At 59.8% G+C, this 24859-nt stretch overlaps 4 protein-coding genes across 6 annotated transcripts; all 4 read left to right on the top strand.

Moving 5' to 3' along the window:
* The first annotated feature begins 1167 nt into the window (after positions 1-1167).
* Acy3 (aminoacylase 3) lies at positions 1168-4675 on the top strand. Its single transcript, XM_042676029.1, has 8 exons — positions 1168-1201; positions 1332-1380; positions 1651-1890; positions 2595-2790; positions 3005-3095; positions 3242-3349; positions 3463-3572; positions 4199-4675. Exons 3-8 carry the CDS (start codon positions 1655-1657, stop codon positions 4412-4414), a joined length of 957 nt encoding a protein of 318 aa, XP_042531963.1. The 5' UTR covers positions 1168-1201; positions 1332-1380; positions 1651-1654; the 3' UTR covers positions 4415-4675.
* A 6038-nt stretch (positions 4676-10713) lies between these two features.
* Positions 10714-14787, top strand: Tbx10 (T-box transcription factor 10). The gene is made up of 7 exons (XM_042675855.1): positions 10714-10997; positions 11079-11180; positions 11773-11944; positions 13172-13327; positions 13542-13609; positions 13787-13881; positions 14231-14787. Exons 1-7 carry the CDS (start codon positions 10714-10716, stop codon positions 14518-14520), a joined length of 1167 nt encoding a protein of 388 aa, XP_042531789.1. The 3' UTR covers positions 14521-14787.
* Positions 14788-15815: 1028 nt separating this feature from the next.
* Nudt8 (nudix hydrolase 8) lies at positions 15816-17481 on the top strand. 2 transcript variants are annotated; one of them, XM_042676095.1, is made up of 4 exons: positions 15816-16017; positions 16445-16577; positions 17004-17081; positions 17177-17481. In XM_042676095.1, the coding sequence occupies exons 1-4, from the start codon at positions 15824-15826 to the stop codon at positions 17402-17404; spliced, it is 633 nt and encodes a 210-aa protein (XP_042532029.1). In that variant the 5' UTR covers positions 15816-15823; the 3' UTR covers positions 17405-17481. The 2 variants fall into 2 exon arrangements, with proteins under 2 accessions (XP_042532029.1, XP_042532028.1); XM_042676094.1 differs by lacking the exon at positions 15816-16017 and having other exon boundaries at positions 16107-16577.
* Positions 17482-21820: 4339 nt separating this feature from the next.
* LOC122105085 (double C2-like domain-containing protein gamma) lies at positions 21821-24824 on the top strand. 2 transcript variants are annotated; one of them, XM_042676190.1, is made up of 10 exons: positions 21821-22067; positions 22147-22226; positions 22301-22372; positions 22483-22592; positions 22743-22878; positions 22981-23034; positions 23986-24140; positions 24222-24303; positions 24396-24492; positions 24560-24824. In XM_042676190.1, the coding sequence occupies exons 1-10, from the start codon at positions 21821-21823 to the stop codon at positions 24688-24690; spliced, it is 1164 nt and encodes a 387-aa protein (XP_042532124.1). In that variant the 3' UTR covers positions 24691-24824. The 2 variants fall into 2 exon arrangements, with proteins under 2 accessions (XP_042532124.1, XP_042532123.1); XM_042676189.1 differs by having other exon boundaries at positions 21822-22067; positions 24396-24824.
* Positions 24825-24859: the final 35 nt, after the last annotated feature.

Raw genomic sequence — 24859 nt, 5'->3', positions numbered from 1 at the left:
GTGAGATTCTTATCTCCAATAAAGCACTCAGAAAACTGGAAGTGGTGCAGTAACTCAAGTGGTAGAGTGCTAGCCTTGAGCTGAAGAGCTGAGGGACAGCACCCAGGCCCAGAGTTCAAGCCCCACGACCAAAAAAAAAAAAAAGATTCCTGTTGGTCAGGAAGGAGAGGAGGCTGGAGGAAGCATCTGAGGAAATGCAGTGTTTGTTTAAAGTGATGCTCAAGCCAGGTACTCATACCTGTAATCCCAGCTACTCAGAAGGCTGAGATATGAGGATTCCGGCTCAAAGTCAACCCAGCAGGAAAGCCCGTGGGACTCTTTCTCCAATTAACCACCATAAAGCCAGAAGTGGAGCTGTGGTTCAAGTGGTAGAGCACCAGTCCTTTTTTTTTGCCAGTTCCTGGGGCTTGAACTCAGGATCTGGGCACTGTCCTTGACCTTCTTTTGCTCAAGGCTAGCACCTTACCATCTGAGCCACAGCCCCACTTCTGTATAAGATACTGAGGAATCGAACCCCGGGGCTTCATGTATGCTAGGCAAGCACTCTACCACTAAGCCACGTGCCCAGCCCAGCACAGTCTTTATTGTAACCATAGCATGAACTTGGAGCCAGGAAGAAGCCTCCGTGGGGCCTGCGGAACACTGGGACAGGAGTGAAGCATGATGGGAGCTTTTGTTGCAAACATTCTGGGCTTTTTTAATTTTACACCAGTGCTGGGGTTGAGCTTAGAGCCCCACGCTCTCTCTGGCTCTTTTCACTCAAGGCTGGTGCTCCACCACTTGAGCTGCCCCTCCATTTCCAGGTTAGCTGGAGATAGGAGTCTCATGAACTTTTCTGCCTGGACTGGCTTTGACCCTTGATCTTCGGATCTCAGCCTCCTGTGTAACTACGATTATAGGCATGAGCCACATTAAAATGGACCTTTGCTTTAAATGTGCTTGGATGGTGGGAGCCGAGCTTAGGCATTCTCAGCAGAGGAGCAGGGGGACAGGGAGGGGATAGAAGCGCAAATGGAAACCTGCCCACAGTAACTGGACGCGACAGACAGTGGCTGGATACTCAGAGCTGGGTGGGTGGAGCCTGGCGCTGTGACCTTTGCCCCCATGGGCGGTTCCCTTCCCTGTGCCGCCAGCGCTGGACCCATAAAATGCGGCCTACGCTGCAGTCCTGGCCCAGGGAAGCCCAGGCCTGCATCCACAGGTATGTTGTCCAAAGATGGCACAGCGGCTCTGAGTAGCCCTAGGCTGGACAGGGGGAACACAGGTCTGCTTTGGAGGTACACCTGGGCAAGTCTAACCCTGAATGTCTGCACCCCTCTTTTTTGGCACAGGAGAGAGAAGCATCCTTCTGAAAGGAGTAAGGAAAGCCAGATCTTTACAGTAAGTTAGAGGGCAGAGCTCAGCCTATGGAAGCTTCTAGAAGAGGCCTCAGGCACCGGGTGGGACAAATGCATGGAGGCTTCTGAGCACAAGGGCGGGACACAGCTGGAAGCGTTCCCTGGTTCCACACGTGCCCGTCCTGCCAGCTTGGACTCCTCAGCCCTCCTCCCCGCCCCCCCCCCAGTGCACCACCGTCGGGCTCTGAGCACCGAGCCCTGAGTCTGTGCCAGGCTTCGGTGTGTGCCCAACTACCCGCTGCCCACCTCGCAGGGCGATGTCCTGGCTGCCTGCGCCCCAGGAGCCCCTGCTCCGCGTGGCTGTGACTGGGGGCACCCACGGCAATGAGCTGTGTGGCGTGTTCCTGGCCCGGCACTGGCTGCGGTGCCCCGAGGAGCTGAGGCGACCCAGCTTCTCCGCCATCCCCATCCTCGCCAACCCCGAGGCCTCAGTCATCTGCCGCCGCTATGTGCACAAAGACCTCAACCGCAGCTTCACTAGCACCTTCCTCAAGTGAGTGCCCGGCGGGGGGGGGGGGGGGGGGACCCCACCCCAACCTCACCCCACCCCAACCTCCTCTGAACTCACACCTCGGCCCACACCGCCCAGTTCTCCCTCTCAGTTTAGAGAAATCCAGACCAATGTCACCTCTTGCAAGAAGGCTTTCCGGACGACATGCTGGGCCAGGCCCCTCGATCGTCCCCAGATGCAGAGGTTCCCTCAGATCAGCCTCGCAAACTGTTCCCCTGTCCTGTGATTGGGGCATAGCTTCCGTTGATTGGGAGCAGGGGGAACTCAGCCATCAAATACCAGGAGACAAAGCCAGGGGTGGAAGGCTACGCGCAGACCATCCTACCCAGCGAGGTGCAGTCAGGGAGGCTTTCCTGGAGGAGGTAGTGCCTCAGCCAAGCCCCAGAAGTGAGAAGTTAGCCCAGGTGAGAAAAGATTTCCAGTGGAGGACTTGGAGAGGGCAGAGGCCAGGAGACCAACACGGAGCCTGGGAAGGGTGGGGCGGGACAGCCAGGAGAGGGCTGGCTAGCCGCCAGCCACTGAGCCTGAACTTTCGGGGAGCCAATGATGGCTTTGAGCCGCACTGAGTTGGGGGACAGGTGGGTCCTGCCAGCAGCCTGAGGCTTCCCATCCCCCAGTTAAACTAGTGAAGACTGACACTCTTGGGCGGCCGGTGTCCCAACCCTTGTGCCCCCCCCCCCCCCCAGCTCCAAGGCCACCCCGGATGATCCATATGAGGTGACAAGGGCCCGAGAGCTGAACCAGTGGTTGGGGCCCAAAGCCTCGGGCCAGGCCTTCGACTTCACCCTGGACCTGCACAACACCACCGCCAACATGGGAGCCTGCATCATAACGAAGGCCAACTGCAGTGTCTTTGTCATGCACATGTGCCGCTACCTGCAGGTAGCCCCTCCCCGGCTCAGGGTCCTCGGAGGGCAGGGAGAGCCAGGAGAGGGGCAGAGCCTGCAGGACAGGGGCAGCTCCTGAGCAGCCTCTGCCTGGCCTGGGGCCGTCTCTCCAGCCCAAGTCCCCTTAACAGAGGAAACAGTTCTCTTTCCTGCCTCAGTCTCCCCTCCCAAGTAGGCTTGAGGCCTTCACCTGTCTCTCTTGCTCCCAGCTACAGAGCCTGGAGCTGCCTTGCCGGGTTTTTCTGTTCCAGCCTTCTGGGGAGACCTTCAGTCTGGACTCAGTGGCTAAGATTGGAATGGGTGGGTCTGCAGAGTGGGTGGGGCCTGGGGGCGGGGCTTGGAGAGGAGGTGGTGGGTCAGGGCAAGGCCTCCCAGGGCCCAGGACCGAAGCCTGGGGCCTGCACCAAGCTAGGTCTCCTGACTGATTGCTCCCCTCCTGTCCCCAGCTCTGGAGCTGGGCCCCCAGCCTCAGGGCGTGCTGAGGGCAGACAGATTCTCTCAGATGAGAGCCCTGGTAGCCTCCAGTCTGGACTTCATCGAACTCTTCAACCAAGGTGAGATCTCTGGAGGCATTTGCTGGAAACTGAGATCTGGGGGTGAGGGTAGGCTCCTGGAGTTCTGGAGTGAAAGGCTCTTCTCCCCGCCATACCCCCTCCCCCCGTCACAGGCACTGCCTTTCCTGCCTTTGAAATGGAAGTCTACAAGAATTTTGGTGAGGAGGACTTCCCTCGCACTGAGGCTGGGGACTTAGCTGGCATGGTGCACCCCCAGTTGCAGGTCAGTGCTGGGCAGGGGAGCCTGCTGGTCCAGAGTTTGGGGGGTGTCACAGAAAACAAGCCCCTGGGGAGGGGTTCCCAGCACAGTGGGGCTCCAGAGATCCTCAGAGCCCAGGAAGAGGCCAGGGCCTCCTGCAGAATGCAGGAGAATGGATGGGGAGATGGCATGACACAATTCAAACGGGTCCATGAACATCCCCAGGCCCAAGATTGTCAGAGGGGTGGGTGGCCGGGAGGAAGCAGCAGCCTGGCAGCTGCTGCTCTGCCTGCTGCCACAGGGGGCGCTGTGGAACAGGATCCTGTGCAGTCCCCTGGCTTTGTTCCCTGAAGCCATCTTTCAAGGAGTTAGATAGGTTATCTTGTAGCCAGGTATAAGGATATTTCGGGTCAGGGAACCCCTCAGGGGCAGGGAGCACCCATCCTTTCAGGGCCTTAAGCCAGCTCTGCCCATCTGCTTCATCAATGTTAAGTGACAACAGTTCAGATGGATTGAGAGAGGCAGAGTAGGCTGGCAAGGCTGGATGGAAGGGAGCATCTTTTGGGGGGGCAGGTATCCGTAAAAGTTTCCCTGCTTCCCTGGGTACAAACAATGGTCACCCAGCAACCTTTAACCTTGGCTTCTCCCAGGACCGAGACTTTGAGCCGCTCCAGCCCGGTGCACCCATCTTTCAGTTGTTCAGTGGGGAGGATGTGCTGTACCAGGGAGACCGTACTATGTACCCCATATTTATCAACGAGGCCGCCTACTATAAGACACACAAAGCCTTTATAAAGACTGAGAAAATCATGACCTCTGTGCCCGCCCTGCCACCCCTGCCCTCTGCCCTCACCCATTCTCTCTAACCCAACCCATATGAGGCCCAGCTCAAAGACAGAGCCCCCCGCCCCTCCCCCCATGCAATGGCCAGAGAGCCAGGATTGCTGTCCACTGTCCTGTGCGTGCCCGGAGGAAGGGAGGGCTGACCACAGGATCTGGGATAGGTCTAGAACTGTTGTGTGTGTGAGGAAGACCTGGAGAGGGGGGCTCACAATCCCTAGGAAACCCGAGTCCCCCTGTAGTCCTGGACCTGGAGGGGGACAAATAAAGGCACCTGTGTGTGCGCACCTGTGTGTATGTGTGTGTGTGTGTGTGTGTGAGCATCCACGTCCTGGCACCTGGCACCCTTGAGAGTCTGCCTGCAGCGGGGCTCAGAGGCCACGCGTGCATTCTAGGTGTGCTGCACCCTCAGAGCAGCTGTCCGCTGCAGGGGCGCGGAGGGGAGGGGGCCTTGGGGCAGGGCAGGGAGAAGTCCTCACAGGACGCAGAGAAGCCAGGGCTCTCCTCTACCCCCTCCGCCATCCCCTGGTTCCTCACAATGGTGTCGGGGGAGGGAGCTGGCGCAGGGTCCAGGGCCCGCAGCCCCTCCGTTCTGTAGGTGCCCGGATAGGCTAGGTGGGGCCTGTGGCCGGGGCCCCTCTGGCCATGCCTCCCTAATGCAAGCAAAGCAGGGCTTGGCTGGACTGTCCAGCGTCTGGAGCCCAGCGCTGGGTCCTCTCCTAGTCTCTCGCTCCCCGGCCTCGGCAGCCCCCCTGCCTGGCCCATCCATCTCCCCGCGGCCATGGCTGCCATGCTAGGGTATTGAGCGGGAGATGAGAAGGTGTGAAGGAAACGGGGGCACCAGGGACGGGCTGGCAGTCAAGATGGATGAGGGAGCAGAGGGGGGCCGTGGGCGCCTCGGGCTGGAAGGGCCGGGCTGGCAGGAGGGCGTGCCTGGCTCCGTGCATGCGTGGCTGAGGCGCCCTTGCCTGTGTCCACGCACAGTGGGAGCCAGCAGGCCTTGGAGGGCACAGGTGGGCACGGGTGGGTGCTCATGGGATGGCAGGGGGAGAGCCCCACCCTTCAGATCAAAGGCACACATGTCTGGAGCTCACAGAGCCCCAGTGTCCCAGGCCAACGGGGACCCCAAGCTGTTCATCATCTCTCCTACTCCCCCCCCACACCAGAAGCCTGGGACAGGGTGGAGTGGCCTCATGACACAGGAGGCCCTGGGAGATTCTGGGACACGGCCCCAGAGGTGACAGCATGGCCTCCAATGGCAGGGCTCGTTCCCACCCTCTGGCTGGGTCAGAGCCAGCCTGCACTCCGAAGGGGCGGGAGGAGAGCAAGGGGTGGGAGAAGAGCATGGCTGCCTGAGGCCTGGGGAGGGGGAAGGGGGAGGGCTGCGGGGGGCGGGGGCAGGGGAGGATCCCAAGTGTCTCTCTGGACTCTGGGGTTAACCCAAGGTTGGCGAAGCCGGAGCAGTCCAGCAGCTGACCCAGCGGGGGCCACCTGACTCAGACCCCAGCTAACAACAGCCACCACAGGCCGCTGACCGCTTCCCAGCTCCCATGCAGACCGCGTGGGGACCACAGGGCCAACCATCACCCACTCCGGACAGGGAAGCCTTGCCACTCCCCAGGCCAGGCTGGGGAGATCATGCAGAAGTCAGCTGGGGAAACTGAGGTACAGGACTCCAGAAATCTTGAAATGTTTCCCAGCTCACTTGACCAAGTGTCGGGGGCTCCAGTGTTTCTTTCTGTGTGTGTGTGTGTGTGTGTGTGTGTGTGTGTGTGTGTGCGCGCGCGCGCGTACCCGTACATGCACGCTGGGCTTGGGGTGTGAAACTCAGGACCTGGGCACTCTCCCTGGGCTTTTGTGCTCAAGGCTGGCACTCTATTCCTTGAGCCACAACTCCACTTCTGTCTTTTTGGCCATTAATTGGCAATAAGAGTCTCATAGACTTTTCTGCCCAGCTGGGTTTGAACTGCAACCCTCAGATCTCTGCCCTCTGAGTAGCTAGGATGACAGGTATAAACCACTGGTGGCTCACGCTCCGGAGTCTGGCATTTCTAATTTACACATCTCCCCTCCCTTACCCTGCCCTCTCCCCCCTCTTCCCCCCCCCCCGCAGGCCTGGGGTCTGGGACCTGGGGCAGGAGCACCGCCTGTGCCATTTGGCCCTCAGCTGCTACGCTACCACAGCCCCAATTCCTTCAAGGCCCGAGGCCTGTCCCGTCCAGCAGCCAGGCCTGGAAACCATGTTCACAAGGCACCCCTACCTGCCCCCCTGTGCAGATCCATTGATCAGCAATGGCTGGGGGCTCCTAGCTGGGGAAGGGAGGGAGCTGGGGGGGGAGAACTAAGAGAAGGGGGGCTTTGTGACGTCAGAAGCTGCCCGCCTGCCCCTGTCTGGTACGTACCCGCCCCTGAGCTGGACTAGCCCACCGGTGGCCCAGCCCCAGACACTGCAGTGGAAAGGAGGCTTGGAGAAGGACCGCAGCCCAGGCCTCACCTGCAGAGCCAAGGTGTCCAGCTTGGACTTGCGCAGTCGGAGATTGGTGAGGGGAGGGTGAGCCGTGGTGCAGAGCACACCCGCAGACGGTGGCTGACCCCCCTCCTGGGAGACAGCCCGGGCGGAGGCTGCAGCCCAGCCCCAGCGTGGAGGTTTTGTCCAGGAGCCAGGCATCCGGCGGTCCCATGGCAGGTACGATGTGGGCAGCAGAGGTGACCTCATGGATGGTGCCTAGGTTCCAGGGCACAGGAGGACCACGGCATGGGCGGGAGGTGGGGCAGGGGCTCCCTGAGCTGTGTCTCTGATGTACGGGGGGGGGCCATGATAGGGATGCCCGGAGGCAGGGGGACCACAGCGCATCTGAGAACTGAGAGCCTCCGCCTGCATGCGTGAGCTTAGTGTTGCCCTTGCCCTTTCTGGGCCTCAGTGGATGGAGCATGTATGGGGCTGGGCTTCTAGAAGGACCAGACACAGGATGCCCCCTCCCCCAGAGGGGGAAGAGTAGGGAGAGTTTCTAGAAGAGTTGGGGCCAGTGAGCACCTGCAAAGCCCGAGCCCCGCCCCCTGGGGACCCAGCTCCATGGGCCCCTGGGAGCTAGTGAGGGCTACCGCCTCAGTACAGCTGCGGAGTGACAGGCAGCTGGCCCTCTGATCACCTGGCTCCAGGTTGGGGGGGAGGGACATCAGCCCACCCAGACTTCCTGTCCCAGACAGGACATGCCCTGCCCACCCAGACACCATCCTCCAGACTATGGCCATCCTATGGGGCATTAGTGCCGTGCTGGCCTTCACCATGAGTCTCTGGGCTGCCGAGGTCCTGGCATAAACCCTGAGCCACACACTCCACAGGGACCGCCAACCCTGGACAGGCACTGCCTCTGGTTCCTCATTATAGGCAGGTCCTGGCCAGGCATCTCCAAACATCCATGTGTCAGTTCACTGCCCACCAGCTCCTAACACCGCCCCTTGCTAATGGGGTCCCCGGTCCATGGCACGAATGTCCCCCAGTCTGGGAGGAGAGGTGTGCACTGTTAGGAATGGACACCGTGTCTCTTGGCCATTATAGTGTGTGTGTGTGCACACAGCTACTAGGGCTTGTACTCAGGGCCTTGCACTCTTGCTTAGCTTTTTTTTTTTCTCAAAGTGGAGCCACAGCTCCACTTCCAGATTTTTGCTGGTTAATTTGAAAGAAGAGTCTCTTGGATTTGTCTGCACAAGCTGGCTTTGAACCTGGATATTCAGATCTCAGCCTCCTGAGTAGATAGCATTATAGGCATGAACCATTGGTGCCCAGCCACCATTGTGTCCTCAACCTTTTATAGGGTTGATATAAACTAATTATTCTGTTTTTCAGAACTGTTCTATTTTTCTCTTTTTGCATGTTTGAATATTCTAGTTGTGGAGCTGGGAAGGTGGCTTAGTGGTAGAGTGCTTGCCTAGCATGCATGAAGCCCTGGGTTCAATTCCTCAGTACCACATACACAGAAAAAGCTGGAAGTGGCACTGTGGCTCAAGTGGTAGAGTGCTAGCCTTGAGCAAAAGAAGGTTAGGGATAATGCCTAGGCCCCAAGTTCAAGGCTCAGGATTGGCAAAAACAAAAAAGTTTTAGTTAGAATATGTGCGAACAATATAATATAAAGTTTATCATTTTAACCTTTTTCTTCTTCTGAGATACTGGGGATTGAACTCAGGGCCTTGTTTTTGCTAGGCAAGTACTCTACCAGTTGAGCCATATCCCCGGTCCCATGTCCCATTGTGCAGTATGACCCAGTGGCATTAAGTAAATTTATACTGTTGTGCAATCACCACCAGAAGCCATTTGCAGAATCTTTTTTTTTTTTTTGGTCGGCCATGGGGCCTGAACTCTGGGCCTGGGCATTGTCTCTCAGCTCTTCAGCTCAAGCTAGCGCTCTACCACTTGAGCCACAGCGCCACTTCTGGCTTTTTCTGCTCATATGGTACTGAGGAATCGAACCCAGGGCCTCATGCATGCGAGGCAAGCACTCTACCACTGAGCCACCTTCCCAGCCCTGCAGAATCTTTTCGTCTCATGAAACTGAAACTCTGTCCCCATCTCCCAGGTGCTGGCAGCCCAGCCACAGTTCTGTTCCCACCCTGTGAATCAGATTTGTCCTTCTGTGTGTATGTCACCTGTACAGTGGGTCAGCACATCTTTCCTTTTGAAGGGTGAATACTGTTGCATTGTGTGTCTACACATTTTATTTAGCCATTCATCTGTTGATGAACATTTGAGCTGTTTCTCCCTTTTGGCTTCTGCAAATCACCCTGCTATGAACTTTGTCTGGGTTCCTACTTGGAGTGCTTCTGGGGTGGGTCAGAAGGGGAAATCACTGAATCATCTGGTAATTCCATTGTCCACTTTTTTGGGGAGCCGCCCTGTTCTTTGCCATTTTGAAGTCCCACCCACAGATCATGAGGGTCCGGTTCCTGTTGTGTATTCTCATTCTTCTTCCCATGGGCATCTTAACAGATGCACACAGTATCTGGTGGGGGTCAGCCCTGGGGGCTGAGTTGGGGGTGGAAGGCAGACCCATCTTTGGCTTGCTTCTTGGGAGAGGCACAGCCTTGTAAAAGGGGCTTCCTCACTGGGCGCTGGAGGCTCACGCCTGTCATCCTAGTTACTCAGGAGGATGAGATCTGAGGGTTGCGGTTCAAAGCCAGCCCAGGCAAGAACGTCCATGAGACTCTTATCTCCAACGAACCACCAGAAAACCAGAAGTGGCGCTATGGCTCAAGTGGTTGAGCGCTAGCCTTGAGCTGACAGCTGGACAGCGCCCAGACCCAGAGTTCAAGCCCCATGACTGACCAAAAAAAAAGATGAAGAAGGAGAAAGAGCAGGAGGAGGAAGATGAGGAGGAGGAGGAGGAAGAGGAGGAGGAGGGGGAGGGGGAGGAAGGGGAGGAGGGAAAGGAGGAGGGGGAGGGGAGGCGGAGGGGGAGGGGGAGGGGAAGGGGGAGGAGGGGGAGAAGGGACCTGGAGGCAGGACCTGGCAGCTCTCCAAGTGTGGAGTGGATAATCACGGGGACTGGAGAGGACTCCAGGTTCTCCCCCCCCCCCCACAGCCTCCACACGTGTGACAAATCACCTGCTGTGTGCGGGTGGTGTGCCGCAGCTGTCCTCACTAACGCGCACATCAGCCCTGAGGGCAGGTCTTACCAACCCCTAGTGACAGACAGGGACACTGAGGCTCCAGGAAGTGAAATAATTCCTCCAAGGCAGACAGCCACAGGCCGGCTCACAAACATCCCCAGTGAGGCTGGGCCAGGTGACCTGCACCCACGACACGGCTGCTCCGGAGGGGCACTAGGAGGAGCTGGGTCACAGCAGGCCTCAGAGCGAAAGGGTGAGACCTGACTGAAGTGAACTAAAGTAGGAAAGCAAAGCTGGGTGTGGCTCACGCGCAAGGAAAAGACGAGCTCCCTGGGGAGCAAGACAAGCCTTGTCTCTGCCCTCCAGGAGCTTGCTAGGAAAAAAGGTATGTGTGTGTGTGTGTGTGTGTGTGTGTGTGTGTAGGTGTGCACGTGTGCACGCGTGCTCATGTGCATGGGTGCGCGTGCACATGTATGTGCACCAATAAATGGGCTGGAACTCAGGGCCTGTGCTCTCACTCAGGTGTTTCACTCATGGCTGGTGTTTTCCATGAGCCATGCCTCTGGGTCTTACAAAAGACTTTTTAAGTGAACGTTAGCCTTGTGGAACAATACTGCCCAGGGAAGAGTAGGAATGCAAGCCTGGCATGCTTGGAGGGCTTCCTGGAGGAAGAGGTTCCTGAAGGGGCAGGGCTGGTTGGGCGGTGAGCTGGCAAGGGCCCATGCCTGCATCCTCTCCCGCAGCCTTCCTGCCTGCCAGCCTGGGGGTACTTGCACCCCCAGAGCCCTACCCTCTGCCTGCGACCAGCTCCAGCTGGGAGCGTCCACGGGCGACCCTGTTCCCATCAGGCCCCTGCACCAGCTCAGCAGAACCCGTGGCCGAGCCCACGGGTCAGGGCCCCAAGAACCCATGCGTGTCCGGCGTGACTGTTCAGCTGGAGATGAAGCCTCTGTGGGAGGAATTTAACCAGCTGGGCACAGAGATGATCGTGACCAAGGCAGGCAGGTAGGGGCGCGGGTAGGGGCTGGGCGCAGGGCAGGGCAGGGCTGAGTCACAACGGGGCTGCTGAGCGCCCCGCTCCCTCAGGAAGATGTTCCCCACCTTCCAGGTGAAGATCCTGGGCATGGACACCCTGGCCGACTATGCTCTGCTCATGGACTTCATTCCGCTGGATGACAAGAGATACAGGTATGGCGGCAGCTTGGGGGTGGGGAAGGCGAGGAGAGCAAACTCAGACTTGGGGCATCTGAGACTAGGAAGTAGCGGGGCGCTGGTGGCTCACGCCTGTCATTCTAGCTACTCAGGAGGTTGAGATCTGAGGATCACGGTTCAAAGCCAGCCCAGGCAGGAAAGGCCATGAGAGTCTTATCTCCGATAAACCACCAGAAAACCGGAAGTGGCCCTGAGGCTCAAGCAGCAGAGTGTTTCCTTGAGCTGAAGAGTGCAGGGACAGCGCCCAGGCCCAGAGTTCAAACCCCACGGCTGACAAAAAAAAAAAAGAGAGAGAGAGAGAGAGAGAGAGTAGACCCCAACTGTTTCCAGAGCAGGGCAGGGTCCCGACCCCTGCCAGCCAGGGGCAGTCACAGTTTTAGGGCATTCCCTAAGTTTTACTTCTGCATCTTTAAAGGCCTGGGTTGACCCATGGCGGACCACATGCTCCCCTGCACAAGGCTCTGGGTTCCATCCTCAGCACCAAAACCAATGGAAGATGTCCACCGGGCGGGTGTCCCCAGCACCCGCTGGGTGGGGGACAGTCCTGGACACCTGGCCCGCTCCCTAGGTACGCCTTCCACAGCTCAGCCTGGCTGGTGGCAGGCAAGGCGGACCCCGCCACACCGGGCCGCGTGCACTTCCACCCCGACTCGCCCGCCAAGGGTGCCCAGTGGATGCGCCAGATCGTGTCCTTTGACAAGCTCAAGCTCACCAACAACCTGCTGGATGACAACGGTCACGTGAGGCCCGGGCCCTGGCGGGAGGGGCTGAGCCGGGGAAGCTGCCAGAGCCCAGAGGGCCCTGGGTGCCCAATGTCCCTCCCCTCCCTCCCCCCCCCCCCCCCGGGGCTGCCGACAGCCAAGCTCACTTGGTGGGGGTATGGATAAAACAAAGCACTCTCCAGGCAGGTGGGGAATGGGACTGGGGGTGGGAGAAGCTTCCAGAGAGACAGAGGACAATGTGTGTAACGTTAGCACCAGGCCAGGCTCGCTGTAGGTACTGGAACATCCAGGCAAGAATCCAGCAGACATGCTGGGCCTTAGTGGCTCACGCCTGTCATTCCAGCTATTCAGGAGGCTAAGATCTGAGGATCGTGGTTCAAAGGCAGCTGGAGGAAGGAAAGTGCATGAGACTCTTATCTCCAATTAACCACCAAAAAGCCAGGAGTGGAACAGGGGCTCACGTGGTAGAATGCCAGCCTTGAATGAGAAACCCAAGAATGAGAGGCCCTGAGTTCAAGCCTCAGTATTAGGACCCCCCCCCCCAAAAAAACAATCCAACAGACATATGCCACAGATTATGATAAATGACAAAAAGGAAACCGGAAGTTGGGAGGCCATATTTGAACAGAGATGGGAAGGGCGAGGGTGAGGGAGGGAAGTGGATGAGAGGGGGGCTGTTTGAGGCCCCGCGGATGGCCAGTGCCAAGGCCGAGTCCACAGCCTGTGCGGTGAGTTGGAAGAACTGTGGGGCGGTCTCCATATGGCTGAAGGGGCTGGGAAGCCATGGTCATGCAGAGATCATTCAGAGAGAGACCCTGGTTTTGCATCTCTGGGGGTAGGGGGTGCTGAGCCATAGGAGGCTTTGAAACAGGGACCTTGATGTGTCTGACCCAGGCTGCTAGGTGGTGAACAGACAGAGGCAAGGTGGACACAGGGGGTAGGTGAGGAACTCAGATAAAAGATGGTGGTTAGTGGCTGGCCCTGTAGTGTGGGTGGGAGAGGGGACCAGATTCTGGATCATTCTGAAGGTAAAGCTAAGGTGTGTGGTGGGGTGAAGATTGTCAGACTCCAAAGGGGCCCCTGATCTAGAACTGAAGATACAAGTTCAGCCACGTACCCCCATTCAAGCAAGGGCGGTGGGCTTGGCGGGAGGGGGAAGGTCTCTTGCCCTGGGGAGATGGCTTGAGGCCCCAGGAAGGTGCACTGTGGCCCTCGCCCGCTCCACCCCTCCCCTGCCTCCCACAGATCATCCTCAACTCCATGCACCGCTACCAGCCCCGCTTCCACGTGGTCTTCGTGGACCCACGCAAGGACAGCGCACGCTACGCCCAGGAGAACTTCAAGTCCTTCGTCTTCGAGGAAACACAGTTCACCGCCGTGACCGCCTACCAGAACCACCGGGTGGGTGGGGGCTGAGCTCACGGCCTCCAGCCCACGTCACAGGAGTGGAGACGGCCCTGCGTCTTCCTCCCCACAGCACAAAGCCTCCTGTCCCTCCGTCTTTCTGGGCATCTGTCCAGGGGAATCTGCTAACCTGGGGGACAGGGTGGGCGAGCCTGGCCTTGCCCCCTTGCTGGCTTGGGTTCAGCCCATAACTGCACTTTCTCCTCTGTAGATCACACAGCTGAAAATCGCCAGCAACCCTTTTGCCAAGGGATTTAGAGAGAGTGACCTGGACTCCTGGTACGGTCTGCCTTTCCATTCCTTTCAGCTGCCCACCCAACCCCAGCCCTACCCAAGGCCACTCCTGACCCGGCTTCAAAGTCACGCCCTCTGACTGGCCGGGGGGTTGCACCCTCTGACTCTGTGGCTGGTTCCTTCCCTTTGCCCCCTGCTGCCATTTCTGTTGCCCACCTTCAGGCCTGTGGCCCCACGGCCCCTGCTGAGCATCCCAGCCCGGAGTCGGAGCAGTCTTGGTCCCTGCCAGCGGAAGAACTCCTCAGAGAGGGAGAGAGGTAGGAGGAACATAGTCCAAACACAGAGAGATAGTCCAGACAGCAACAAACCCAGGTGCCATACGACAATATGTTACCTGGGGTAATGAGAACAGGGCAGGAATCAGGTGCTGAGCACAGAGGAAGGGGTGCCAGGTGGGCTTCGTGGAGGAGGTGTCTCCTGAGCTGGGCCCTGGAGGACTAGGAAGGGTTTGGCCTGAGAAGGTGGGGAAGAAGTCCTGGCAGAGGGGAAGCAAAGGCCAAAAGCTGAGATGGGCTGAGACAGACCATCTGCGAGAGGAGGGGCAGAGAAGGGGACAGGCTCTCCTGTGGGGAGAGCTGGGGTTCACTCAGACCGCTTCTCCCTCAGACCCCAGCAAAGCTTCGGCCTCCACCTCCAGAACGGCTGCTCAGTTCCACCACCAGCTGCTGCCCTCTCCTGAGGCCCTGCTAGGCCCAAGCACCTACAGACCCCTCACTTACCAGGACCTCTACCCTAGAGCTCCACGCCACCCCGGGATTCCCAGGGCCCGACCTACACCATATCCCCTACCCAATGTCCCGGCTGCTGGGGATCAGGGAGGTCTGACCCTGCCAGCGGGCCTAGGACTTCTGTCCCGTTCTGCCCTGGGCCTGGGACCTGGCCAGGACTCTCCATGATGGTGGAAGTCTACCAGGGACCCTTCTTACTGGAAGTGGACTCAGCCTATGCTTCTGCCCACCTCCTCCAGCTCCACCTCTGCAGAGACTCCCTGCCCAAGGACAGCAGGGCAGCATGGGTCTAAGAGGGATGCAACCTGCCTAGTCACAGCAAAGCTGAGGACATGGCAGGCCTCTACTCAAGCAACTGTGAATCCCGCCCAGCGTGACTCCCTCAAACCTCACTTTACTTCTCTTCCCCCAACATTAAACTCTTTGGCATGGGTAGTCAGAGCTCTTCTGTTTTCAGGGCCGGGGGGTTGGGGGCCTCAGGAACGCTCAGCCCCAACAGGGTGCCCCCATCAGCCATGTAAGCATCCTAAAGCTGGGCCCAGTGACACCTGCATCCCCAGAACACAGGGAGATGGTAACTGGTGTTTCCAGTGGCTTGGCTGCCACCGTAAACCCGGGAAGGGGGCTGCGGCTCTTGTGTCTGGCTCTAATGGGCCCACATGAGCATAGAAACCGGCTCAGAGATGCGTGGAGACATGTTCAAAGTCACACAGCACAGCACACGGGACATTCCACGATTCAAGCGTTATGCATCGGGGTGGCCATCTGGTCTGGAAGAGGGCGCAGAACCAGAGGGGCTAGGGTAGGGTTGGGAGTTAGAAACTTGGGGATCCGACAGAGAAGAGCCTGGGGGGCCGTCGCTGGAGGCCAGTCTGACTGAGCCGGCCGGCAGGCCAGACTGGAGGTGGCGAGAGGCGAATGGCGCCGGGTCTTCAGCCTCCTGAAAGGGTCACCCCCGGGCTCTGACCTTCCACAACCTGGAGGCCTTCGTGTGAGGCCTTCAGGGGAAGGCCAGTCATCCGTGGGGGCGTAGGACTCAGGGTCTGGCAGGCTCCCAGCGGCCCGGGACCCCAGCTCCCAAGGCCCAGGGTCAGAAGGACGCCGCTGGATCCTATGGAGGTGACAGCAGCGATCGCCCGGCCTGCCGAGCCCCGGGAAGCTTGTGGGAGGGCCACGCCCAGACCGGAAATTTAGTGGGTGTGACCACGCCCCGTCTCGGTACTCCCTACGAATAGGAAGGGAGTGTTCCCTGAGGTGACGCCCTCACCCCGCTCAGGCCCCGCCCTCCCGTCACTCACAGGAACTCAGGGCTCGGGTTTCCGCATAGGCTCCACCCCATTCCGCTCGAGGCCACGCCTCCGAGGCGGCGCGGCCCGCGCCTTCCCCGGCCCGGCCCGCCAGGGGCGGAGCCCCGGGAGCGCGCCCGCCCCTCGCCCGGGCCGGCGCCCTCGGTGCCCCCGACGCCCCAGACATGCGGCCCGACTGCCTGTCCGCCGAGAGCGAGCGGCGCTGCCGGCGGCTGCTGGCGGGGAGCACGGCCCGGCTCCGCGCGCGGCCCGCGGCGGCCGCGGTGCTCGTGCCGCTGTGCCTGGCGCGCGGCGTCCCCGCGCTGCTGTACACGCTGCGCTCCAGCCGCCTGGCCGGGCGGCACAAGGGCGACGTCAGGTACCGGGCGGCGCTCCCTTCCGCGGGAGGCCGGGGCCCGGGGAAGGAGCGGGGCCGCGGCTTCCGCCCCTCGGAGCTGGCTCTGGGCCCGCCCTGCGCCTCCGATGGCGACCCCCGAGGCGTTTCCCCTCGGCGTCCCGGGCGAGCCGGGGCCGGAGCGGCGCGGGGCCGGGCTGCTGGGCTCCGCCCCCGGCCGGAACCGAGGACGCCACTCCGGGACGCCTTGGGCCGGGTTATTCCTGTCCTTGCTGCTAGATCCGCCTTCGTACCCTCCCTGCCCAGAGCCTCCCTCCCTCCCTCCAGTGTTCTGGGTGGCAAGGGTTGCCCGCAGACTTCCAGCAAGTTCCTCCAGCCTTTCGGCACTGCTGAGCCCTCCGCACCCCCCTCGTCCCCGTGAGCCCCAGGCCCAGTCCCTGTGTCCGTTCAGTTTCCCAGGCGGCAAGAGCGAGCCTGCTGACCGCGACGTGGTGCACACGGCCTTGAGGGAGACCCAGGAGGAGCTGGGCCTGGCCGTGTCGGAGGAGCAGGTGTGGGGCCTCCTGCACCCCGTGTTTGACCAGGTGAGACCTGCGTCCTCACCCACGGACCAGGGGAGTGGCCACGGCTTGGCTTCCCGCAGGCTGCCGTAGCAAGCCTGGGCCTGGCCTTCCGCCTCTCACAGCTCCGTGGTCCCGGGGGCTGGGGTGGGAGCCCCGCTTAGCTCCGGACAAAGCTCAGGGATGGATCCCCGGCCTGGATGACAAGTTGAGTGTCCTACAGAGGAGGAAGGGGTGCTACGCAGGGGGAAGGGGGGGGCGCAGAGCAAGGGACATTGGCGGCCCTAGTGCATTTGGGGCTCTGAGTCAGGCGAATGGTTAGAGTGGGGTCAAGGGGTCAGCAGCTGGTGTGCCTGGCCTCTAGACGGGCCAGGGGAGGCCTTCCTCCTGAATTCCGATCACAGCCCTCCCTTCTCCCCCTATTGCCTCTGTGCTCTGCTCGCACACCAGAGTAAGGCCTCCGTGGTGCCAGTGCTTGCCAGCGTGGGTCCTTTGGATCTGCAGAGCCTCAGGCCTAACTCCAAGGAGGTGAATGCGGGGACCACCAGGGGACTGGGTAGCCCCCCTGGGGGATGCTGCAGTGGCCAGGCCTCTGTCCACCCTTCTCTGCCTCCTGCCCGTAGGTAGATGAGGTGTTTGTGCTGCCCGTGGACCATCTGCTGCAGACGCGGAACCAGGGCTATACTCACTTCTGCCAGGGAGGTCACTTTAGTTACACACTTCCGGTCTTCCTACATGGACCACACCGAGTCTGGGGGCTCACGGCCGTCATCACTGAGTTCACCCTGCAGCTGCTGGCTCCCGGCACCTACCAGCCCCGCCTTGTCAGCCCTAAGCCCCCCAGAGACTGACGCTTGGCACCTCTGCGGCCACTGACTTTGCCCTGCTAGGCCCCTCTGAGATGGAATAAAGCCTTTGACAACTCTGAGCTCCTATGTCTGCGTGGAGAGCCTGACTTCTGTGTGGGCAGCTCCAGAGGCTGCTGGCCAGGGCTCCTCTGTCCATGTTCCCTGCAGCAGGGGTGCATTCTGCGTGGCCCTGCCTCCACGCTGCCCCTGCCATGAGACTGGAGCTTGGGATGGAAAGATTCCTTGCCCAATGTCACGAGGCTGCAATCTGCACTTGGACTCTCTGACTCTGAAAGCCAGACTGTTACTACTGCCACTTCCTGCCGTTCAGTCTTCTGTGCCTGTGTCAACAGAAGCTTGTCCCCATGAGGGGCTCTGGGTCCACAGATTAGAATATGGTGCATCTACTCCCCCAATGTGACCACACAACAACGTGCCGAGCCTTTGTGTGCAGGCTCTACAAGGGGAACACATCTATAATCTGCGCTAGAGGTGAGGATATGCAGTCTGAGGGGACCTTAGGCTGGCTTACACTGGTCACACATGCACACTGTCAGTCGCAGATAGTCATGGGATTCTACATCACTTACATAGACCAGGGCTGTGGAAACAAGTTGAGGGTCATTGAAGGAACAGGTGGTCTGACTTTGACAGGGTGGTATGGGCAGACTTCTTGGGCAATATCAGCAGGTCAAGTCAGGCAGAGAATTCCACCCATAGCTAACTTTGCCTGAAGATAAATGGTATCATAGACTCCAGACATAGCTAGCTTCAGGCGTAGCTGGGATCCTGGGCCTGGTAGAGGACTCTCTTCTCTTTCCACTTTGCGGGCCTCACTTCCCAGGGACTTAGTGCACAGACAGGACAGACAAAGAGAGGGCAGGAGCGCTAGGATGCCATAGCACCCACATTCCATCAAAAGGAAAAGCTTCTGTTTCCCAGCCAGTCCGACTCAGAATTGCACTTCATTCAACTGCTTTGGTCACATGCCATCTCTGAGCTCCTCACATGACCTGCCAGATTTGAACACATGACTGACAGGGCTTCTGGAGGAGCCTCCTCGACTGAAAAGGTTCCCTGGAAGAATACAATATAAAAAAATGGATTAAAGAAAGGTTCAGATTGCTAGGAGAGGCCACAGGTAAATATAAATGCTTCAGACATTGGTCTGGGCAATTTCTTTCTTTTTTTTTTTTTGGGTCCGGTCGTGGGGCCTGAACTCTGGGCCTGGGTGCTGTCCCTCAGCTCTTCAGCTCAAGGCTAGAGCTCTACCACTTGAGTCACAGCACCACTTCCGGCTTTTTTCTTTTTGCTTATGTGGTGCTGAGGAATCGAACCCAGGGCCTCGAGCATGCAAGGCAAGCGCTCTACCACTGAGCAACCTTGCCAGCCCCAATCTGGGCAATTTCTTTTACAGGATTCAAAAAGCACTGGCAGCCAGTCAGCGGTGGCTCACGCCTGTCATCCTACTACTCAGGAGGCTGAGATCTGAGGATCGCAGTTCAAAGCAAGCCTGGGCAGGAAAGTCCATGAGACTCTTATCTCTGATTAATCACAGAAAAAGCCGAAAGTGGAGCTGTAGCTCAAGTGGTAGTGCTAGCCTTGAACAAAAAGAGCTCCGGGACAGTGGCCAGGCCCCAAGTTCAAGCTTCATGACCTAAATAAATAAATGACAAAGGACAGGCATTTCCCCACAAAACAAAAAGAATCAACATTTCAAATCATTAAGGAAATATATAGCAAAGCTATAATGAGTTGTCACTTCATACCTCCTGGGGAGGAGGAGGAACCCAGGGTTCCATCCTCAGCACTCAAAAAAGGAGGAAAAGGCCCGTGGCTCACACCTGAATCCTAGCTACTCAGAAGACCGAGAGCTGAGGATCAACGTCCAAAGCCAGCCTGGGCAGGCAAATCCCTGAATTTATTTTTATTTTTTACCAATCGAACTCAGGGCCTGAGCACTGTGCCTGAGCTTTTGCTCAAGGCTAGCACTCTACCACTTGAGCCACAGTGCCACTTCTGGCTTTTTCTGTGTATGTGGTACTGAGGAATCAAACCCAGGGCTTCATGCTTAACACTAAGCCACATTCCCAGCCCCTCCCTGAAATTCTTGTCTCCAGTTTGCCAGCAAAAAGGCAGAAATGAAGGTGTGACTCAAGTGGCAGAACACTCAAGTGGAAAAAGCCAAGCAGGAATGCTATAGTCTTTGTAGAAAATGGTAGAAGGTTCTTTACCAAACTAAAGAGAGCTAGAAGCATTGAGTCATTCCTGTAATCTTAAGCTACTCAAAGGCTGTGATCAAGAAGATCAAGGTTCAACGCCAGCCTGGGCAAGACCTTTCTTAACCCATAGGTGTCACTCCAGCTAGGAGGAGGCTGAGATTGAGAGGCTGTGGTTCCAGGCCAGTTTAGGAGGGGAAAAAAAAAAAGTTTAAGAGATTTGAACTCAACAGAAGTTGGGCATATGCACATCTATCATCCTAGATATGACATAAAACATTAAAAAATAATGAGGATCACAGTCCTGCTGTGGGCCCAGGGCAAAAAATAAGACCCTGTCAGAATAACTAATGCAAAAAGTGCCGGAGGACTGGCTTGTCTGCAGAACACCTGCCTATGGAGCACGAAACTCTGAATTCAAACCTTTGTAACACACACACACACACACACACACACACACACACAAATCCGAAAAAGAGCAAGGCACAGGGACTCACATCTGCAATACACGTATACCAACTACTTGGAGGCTGAAATGGGGAGGATAATAGTTTGAGGCCAACCCAGGACCACTGCCCCCCAAAAAACTAACTTGTCATGCTAGTTACATGGAACATAATCCCATGTCTGTGTATAAACACAAAGGAATAAAAAATCAGCATGGTGAAGGAGACACACACTTCCGAGTTCATTCCAACACTATTCCCAATAGCCAAGATAAGGAATCAACTTAAACCAATCAGCAGACAAATGGATAAAGAAAATGTGATTTATCTACATGGAATAGAATGGAGTATTATTCAGCCTTTAAAAAGAAGAGAATTTTGCCAGTGTGGCAATGCATACCTGTGACTCAGTACTTTGGAGGCTGAGACAGGAAGATTGTGAGATCCTGTTATTTGCGGGAACAGGGATGGAGTTGGAAGACATGCGCAGAGAAATGCAGAGCAGAGGTTATCAGTGGCCAGGGGCTGGGAAGGGGACAAGGAAGGTGTTGGTTAAGGGGAACCGGTTAAACAAGAGGAGGGTGCTTTGGTGACCTGTGCACAGGGAGCCACCATAGTTAATAGTGAGTTTGAAACCTCATCACCCCACAGGGGGTGAGTACGCCTGTTAGCTGGATGTCACCTTTGTACGCAGCATACTTACACTGGAATATCACCTCATTCTGCATGTGATTTCTCAATTAAGAGTTTAAAAGTAAAAGCACAATCCAGGTGCAAATGGCTCACTCCTTCAATCCTGGCTCCTCAGAAGGCTGAGAGTTGAGGGCTTGAAGCCAGCCTGAGCAGGAAAGTTCGGGAGACTCAATCTCCAGGTTACCAGCAAAAAGTAGAAAGTAGAGTTGTGGCTCAAGTGGTAGAGTGCCAGTCTTGAGAGATTAAGCCAATAGTGTGAGGCCCAGCGTTCTAGCTTCAGTACACACACATAGGCACATAGGCACACACACACACACACACACACACACACACACACTCACACACGATCGGGCAGTCCAGCCAGGCTGCCGGTGTGCAACACTTGAGGAGCTGAAGGAAGGTGGTGGGCTGGGGGGCCAGGGCCGGGGTGGGGGTTGGTGGGCTGCGTGGGTCCCGCGCCACCCCGATGGGCTTCCCCCCTGGGCTGGCAGCTCCCCGCTCCCCCCCCCAGCTCTCCGCCCCGCCCCCCGCGGCCCCGCCCCGCCCCGCGGCCCTGCTCCCCGAGGCTCCGCCTCCGCAGCTCCGCGCACCCCCCCCCCCCCGCAGCAGCTCCCCGCCCCCCCCCCCCCCGCAGCTCTCCGCCCCGCCCCCCGGCTCCGCCCCCCGAGGCTCCGCCCCCGAGGCTCCGCCCCGCAGCTCTCCGCCCCGCCCCCCGGCTCCGCCCCCCGAGGCTCCGCCCCGCAGCTCCCCGCCCCGCCCCTTGGCCCAGGCCCTGGCCCGCCTCCCCCCTGCGCTCTCAGCCCCCGCCAGGCCCGCCGCCTCCTCTCCGCACCCCGCACCCTCGCCACCTCCGGCCTCACCCGCGGGGCCGCATGACCGCGGTAAAAATAACAGAGTGACGGCGGGCCGGGCGGTTCCGCCCTCCCCGCGGGCCGCCCCAGTCAGGTGCCCGCGGCGCGGCGAGCCGGGCGGGCGGCGCTGCGGCTGCGCTCCGTCCCGGCGGGCCGGGCGGTCGGGGCGCCCCAGTCCCCGGCCCGCGGGGACCCCATGCGGGAGCCCCCATGGCGGCGGCGGCGCCGGCGGGCGCGCGGCGCCCGAAGCGCGTGAGCATGCAGGAGCACATGGCCATCGACGTGAGCCCCGGCCCCATCCGGCCCATCCGCCTCATCTCCGCCTACTTCCCGCACTCCTACCCCGCGCCGCAGCCCGCCCGGCGCCCCCCGCTCCGCGCGGACCCCGACCCCGCCATGCGCGCGGCGCCCCTGCCGCCACCCGACTCAGACCCAGAGGAGGACTCGGATGACAGCAGTGAGTAGGGGAGGGGACGGCCGGGATGGGGTCTGGGGGAGCCGCAGGGGGACCCCACCCTGCCTCCCCCCGCCCCCAGCTGCCCTGGGCATCCTGGAGTTCACGCTTCTCTTCGACGCGGACAACAGTGCCCTGCACTGCACGGCCCATCGCGCCAAGGTGAGGAGGGGGCCGGTGTCCCCGCATGGAAAGGGGGTCCAGGGCGAACCCCAGCCTGTCCTCTCTCCCCGCAGGGCCTCAAGCCACCTGCCTCAGGCTCTGTGGACACCTACGTCAAAGCCAACTTGCTGCCAGGGGCCAGCAAGGTAAGGGCGAGGCGCGGGCCTCCACTGCTGCCCCCCACCGGCCCCCCCATCTCCCCACCCGCAAGGCCTGGCTCAGGAGGGCGCGTGGCCTCACCCACTTTGATGTCCAGGCCAGCCAGCTTCGCACACGCACGGTTCGGGGCGCAAGGGGACCGGTGTGGGAGGAGACCCTCACCTACCACGGCTTCACCTGCCAGGACGCTGGGCACAAGACCCTGCGGTGAGCACCGGGCCTGGGCCACCAGGGAGCGGGCAGGGGTGGAGGTGGGGCCCCTGATCGCGATGGGGGGGGTGGAGAGGGTAAGGGGGGGTGGAGGGGGTGGTGGAGGGGGTGGGGGGTGCGGCCTGGTCCGACTCCGAGGCCCACCAGGCTGTGCGTGTGTGAGGACTCCCGGCTGCGGCGAAGGCGGAGCGCCCCCCCACTCGGGGAGCTGCGGGTCCCCCTGAGGAAGCTGGTGCCCAACAGAGCCAGGAGCTTCCGCGTCTGCCTGGAGAAGCGGAGGCTGGTGAGTGGAGGCTGGTGAACGGAGGCCAGCGAGTGGGGCGGAGGTGGGTGGAGGGGACCCAGCCGCGTCAGCCGGGGTCACCAGGCTCTCTTGTCCTTTCAGGTCAAGAGGCCCAAGGGCCTGGACACAGCCCGAGGCATGTCCCTGTATGAGGAGGTAGGTGGCGGCAGGGGTGGGCTGCGCAGGGATCCAGGGCTGGGTGGACTCGGAGGAGTTTGAAGCCCTTTCTCACAAGCTCCGGGAGCCCTTGGAGCTCCAGGGACGCGTCGGGGCCCTGTGGCTGGGCAGGGAGGGGGCCAGGCTGGCGGAGGTGAAGGGCCCTGGGTCATGCCAGCGGAGTCCTCATGGATGAGGCCAGCAGAGAGTAAGCAACCTAGAGGCAGAGCTGAGATGTGTGTTTAACTGTGGCTGAGGGGTGAGGTCCTCAGTTCGGTGTGGGTACCCCTCCCGGTCAGGACGCAGGGAAGGTGACTTCAGGGTGTCTCTAACCCTGTCATCAAACACCTGTCCAGGCACCACTGTCCAGCAAGGAAGGGGACCTGTGGCTGAGGCCAGTTCTCCAGCTCCCCTGCCAGTAAAGGGCTGTTGCTGCCCCCTGGTGGAGCCATAAGTGCCTGCAGCTGATTTAGGCCCTTGCCATTGCTGCTCCTGGAAACTGCCTGCCATGGGGAGGGGAGGGTTGGATTCTGCATTGAGGATGGGGTCTGAAGCCCACTCTCCTCAGGCATCCTGAGACAAGAGGCTGGGGCTGTGCTCTGCAGAGTAGTCAAGGTGGCACTGAAGAGCCCTGCTCCTCATAGGTGCACAACAGCGACCCCCCCAGCGGCTGCCGGGGGGGGGGGGGGGGGGGAGCTGGCTCTGCAGGGGTGGCGGAGGGCCCAGTCAGGAAGCATCAGCATGTGCATGGCCTTTGAGCCCCTCGTCTCTTCCTTCCACGATGGATGTGCAGGGGGGGGCAACTCCCCCTCCCCCCCAGCCCAGAAGGGCACAGCTGACCACAAGGTTCCTTCTAGGGCCCTGGCCCTGTTTGGCTCCCAGAGGCTGGGGCTGGGACACTGGTGGGCTGGGCTGTGGGTGGGCCAGGCTCACCCCAGGTTGCACCCACAGGAAGAGGCGGAGGCCATGGCCGGGGAGGAGCGCGGGCGCATCCTGCTGTCCCTGTGCTACAGCTCCCAGCGCCGCGGCCTGCTGGTGGGGGTGCTGCGCTGTGCCCACCTGGCCCCCATGGACGCCAACGGCTACTCAGACCCCTTTGTCCGCCTGTGAGTAGAAGCGAGTGGGTGGGGTGAGGCAGCAGCTCCCCAGATCCCGGGTCACCCCAACGCCCCCATCTCCCTCACCAGTTTCCTGCACCCAAACGGGGGGAAGAAGTCCAAGTACAAGACCAGTGTTCGGAGAAAGACCCTGAACCCCGAGTTCAATGAGGTGAGCCTGTGCCAGGAGGGCCCCAGCCTGGCCGGAACCTGGTTCTGAAGCCACGAAGGACCCGCCGCCTCCTTCCTGCCCCTTCCCTGCAGGAATTCTTCTACCCGGGCCGGAGGGAAGAGCTGGCCCAGAAGGCGCTGCTGGTGTCTGTGTGGGACTACGACCTGGGCACGGCCGATGACTTCATTGGTGAGTGGGATACGGGGTACAGAGAGCCCCAAGGGTCCTGCTGTTCCTCACCCGTCCCCCACCACAGGCGGGGTACAGCTGAGCAGCCAGGCCAGTGGGGAGCGCCTGCGCCACTGGCACGAGTGCCTGGGCCGCTGCGACCACCGGCTGGAGCTGTGGCACCCGCTGGACGATACACCCCCGTGTGGTGACCCGTGAGCACGGGCCTGCGCGAGCCCTCCCCCACAGCTGGGACACCGCTCAGGCTGCAAGGAGCCCGGGCTCTTCCCCACCTACGGCGCCCATTCTAGCCCCTGCCTTTCAGCCACCTCACCCCAAGTAGTGAACCCCAAATAAACACCTGCTTCTGGCCCTTGGTCCCCACTCT

The sequence above is a fragment of the Dipodomys spectabilis genome, unplaced genomic scaffold (assembly GCF_019054845.1).
Source record: "Dipodomys spectabilis isolate Male_0828 unplaced genomic scaffold, ASM1905484v1 ptg000030l, whole genome shotgun sequence".
Classification (NCBI taxonomy): Eukaryota; Metazoa; Chordata; class Mammalia; order Rodentia; family Heteromyidae; genus Dipodomys; species Dipodomys spectabilis.
The sequence above is the reverse complement of the archived record's forward strand: the minus strand, read 5'-3'. Positions and strand labels throughout refer to the sequence as shown.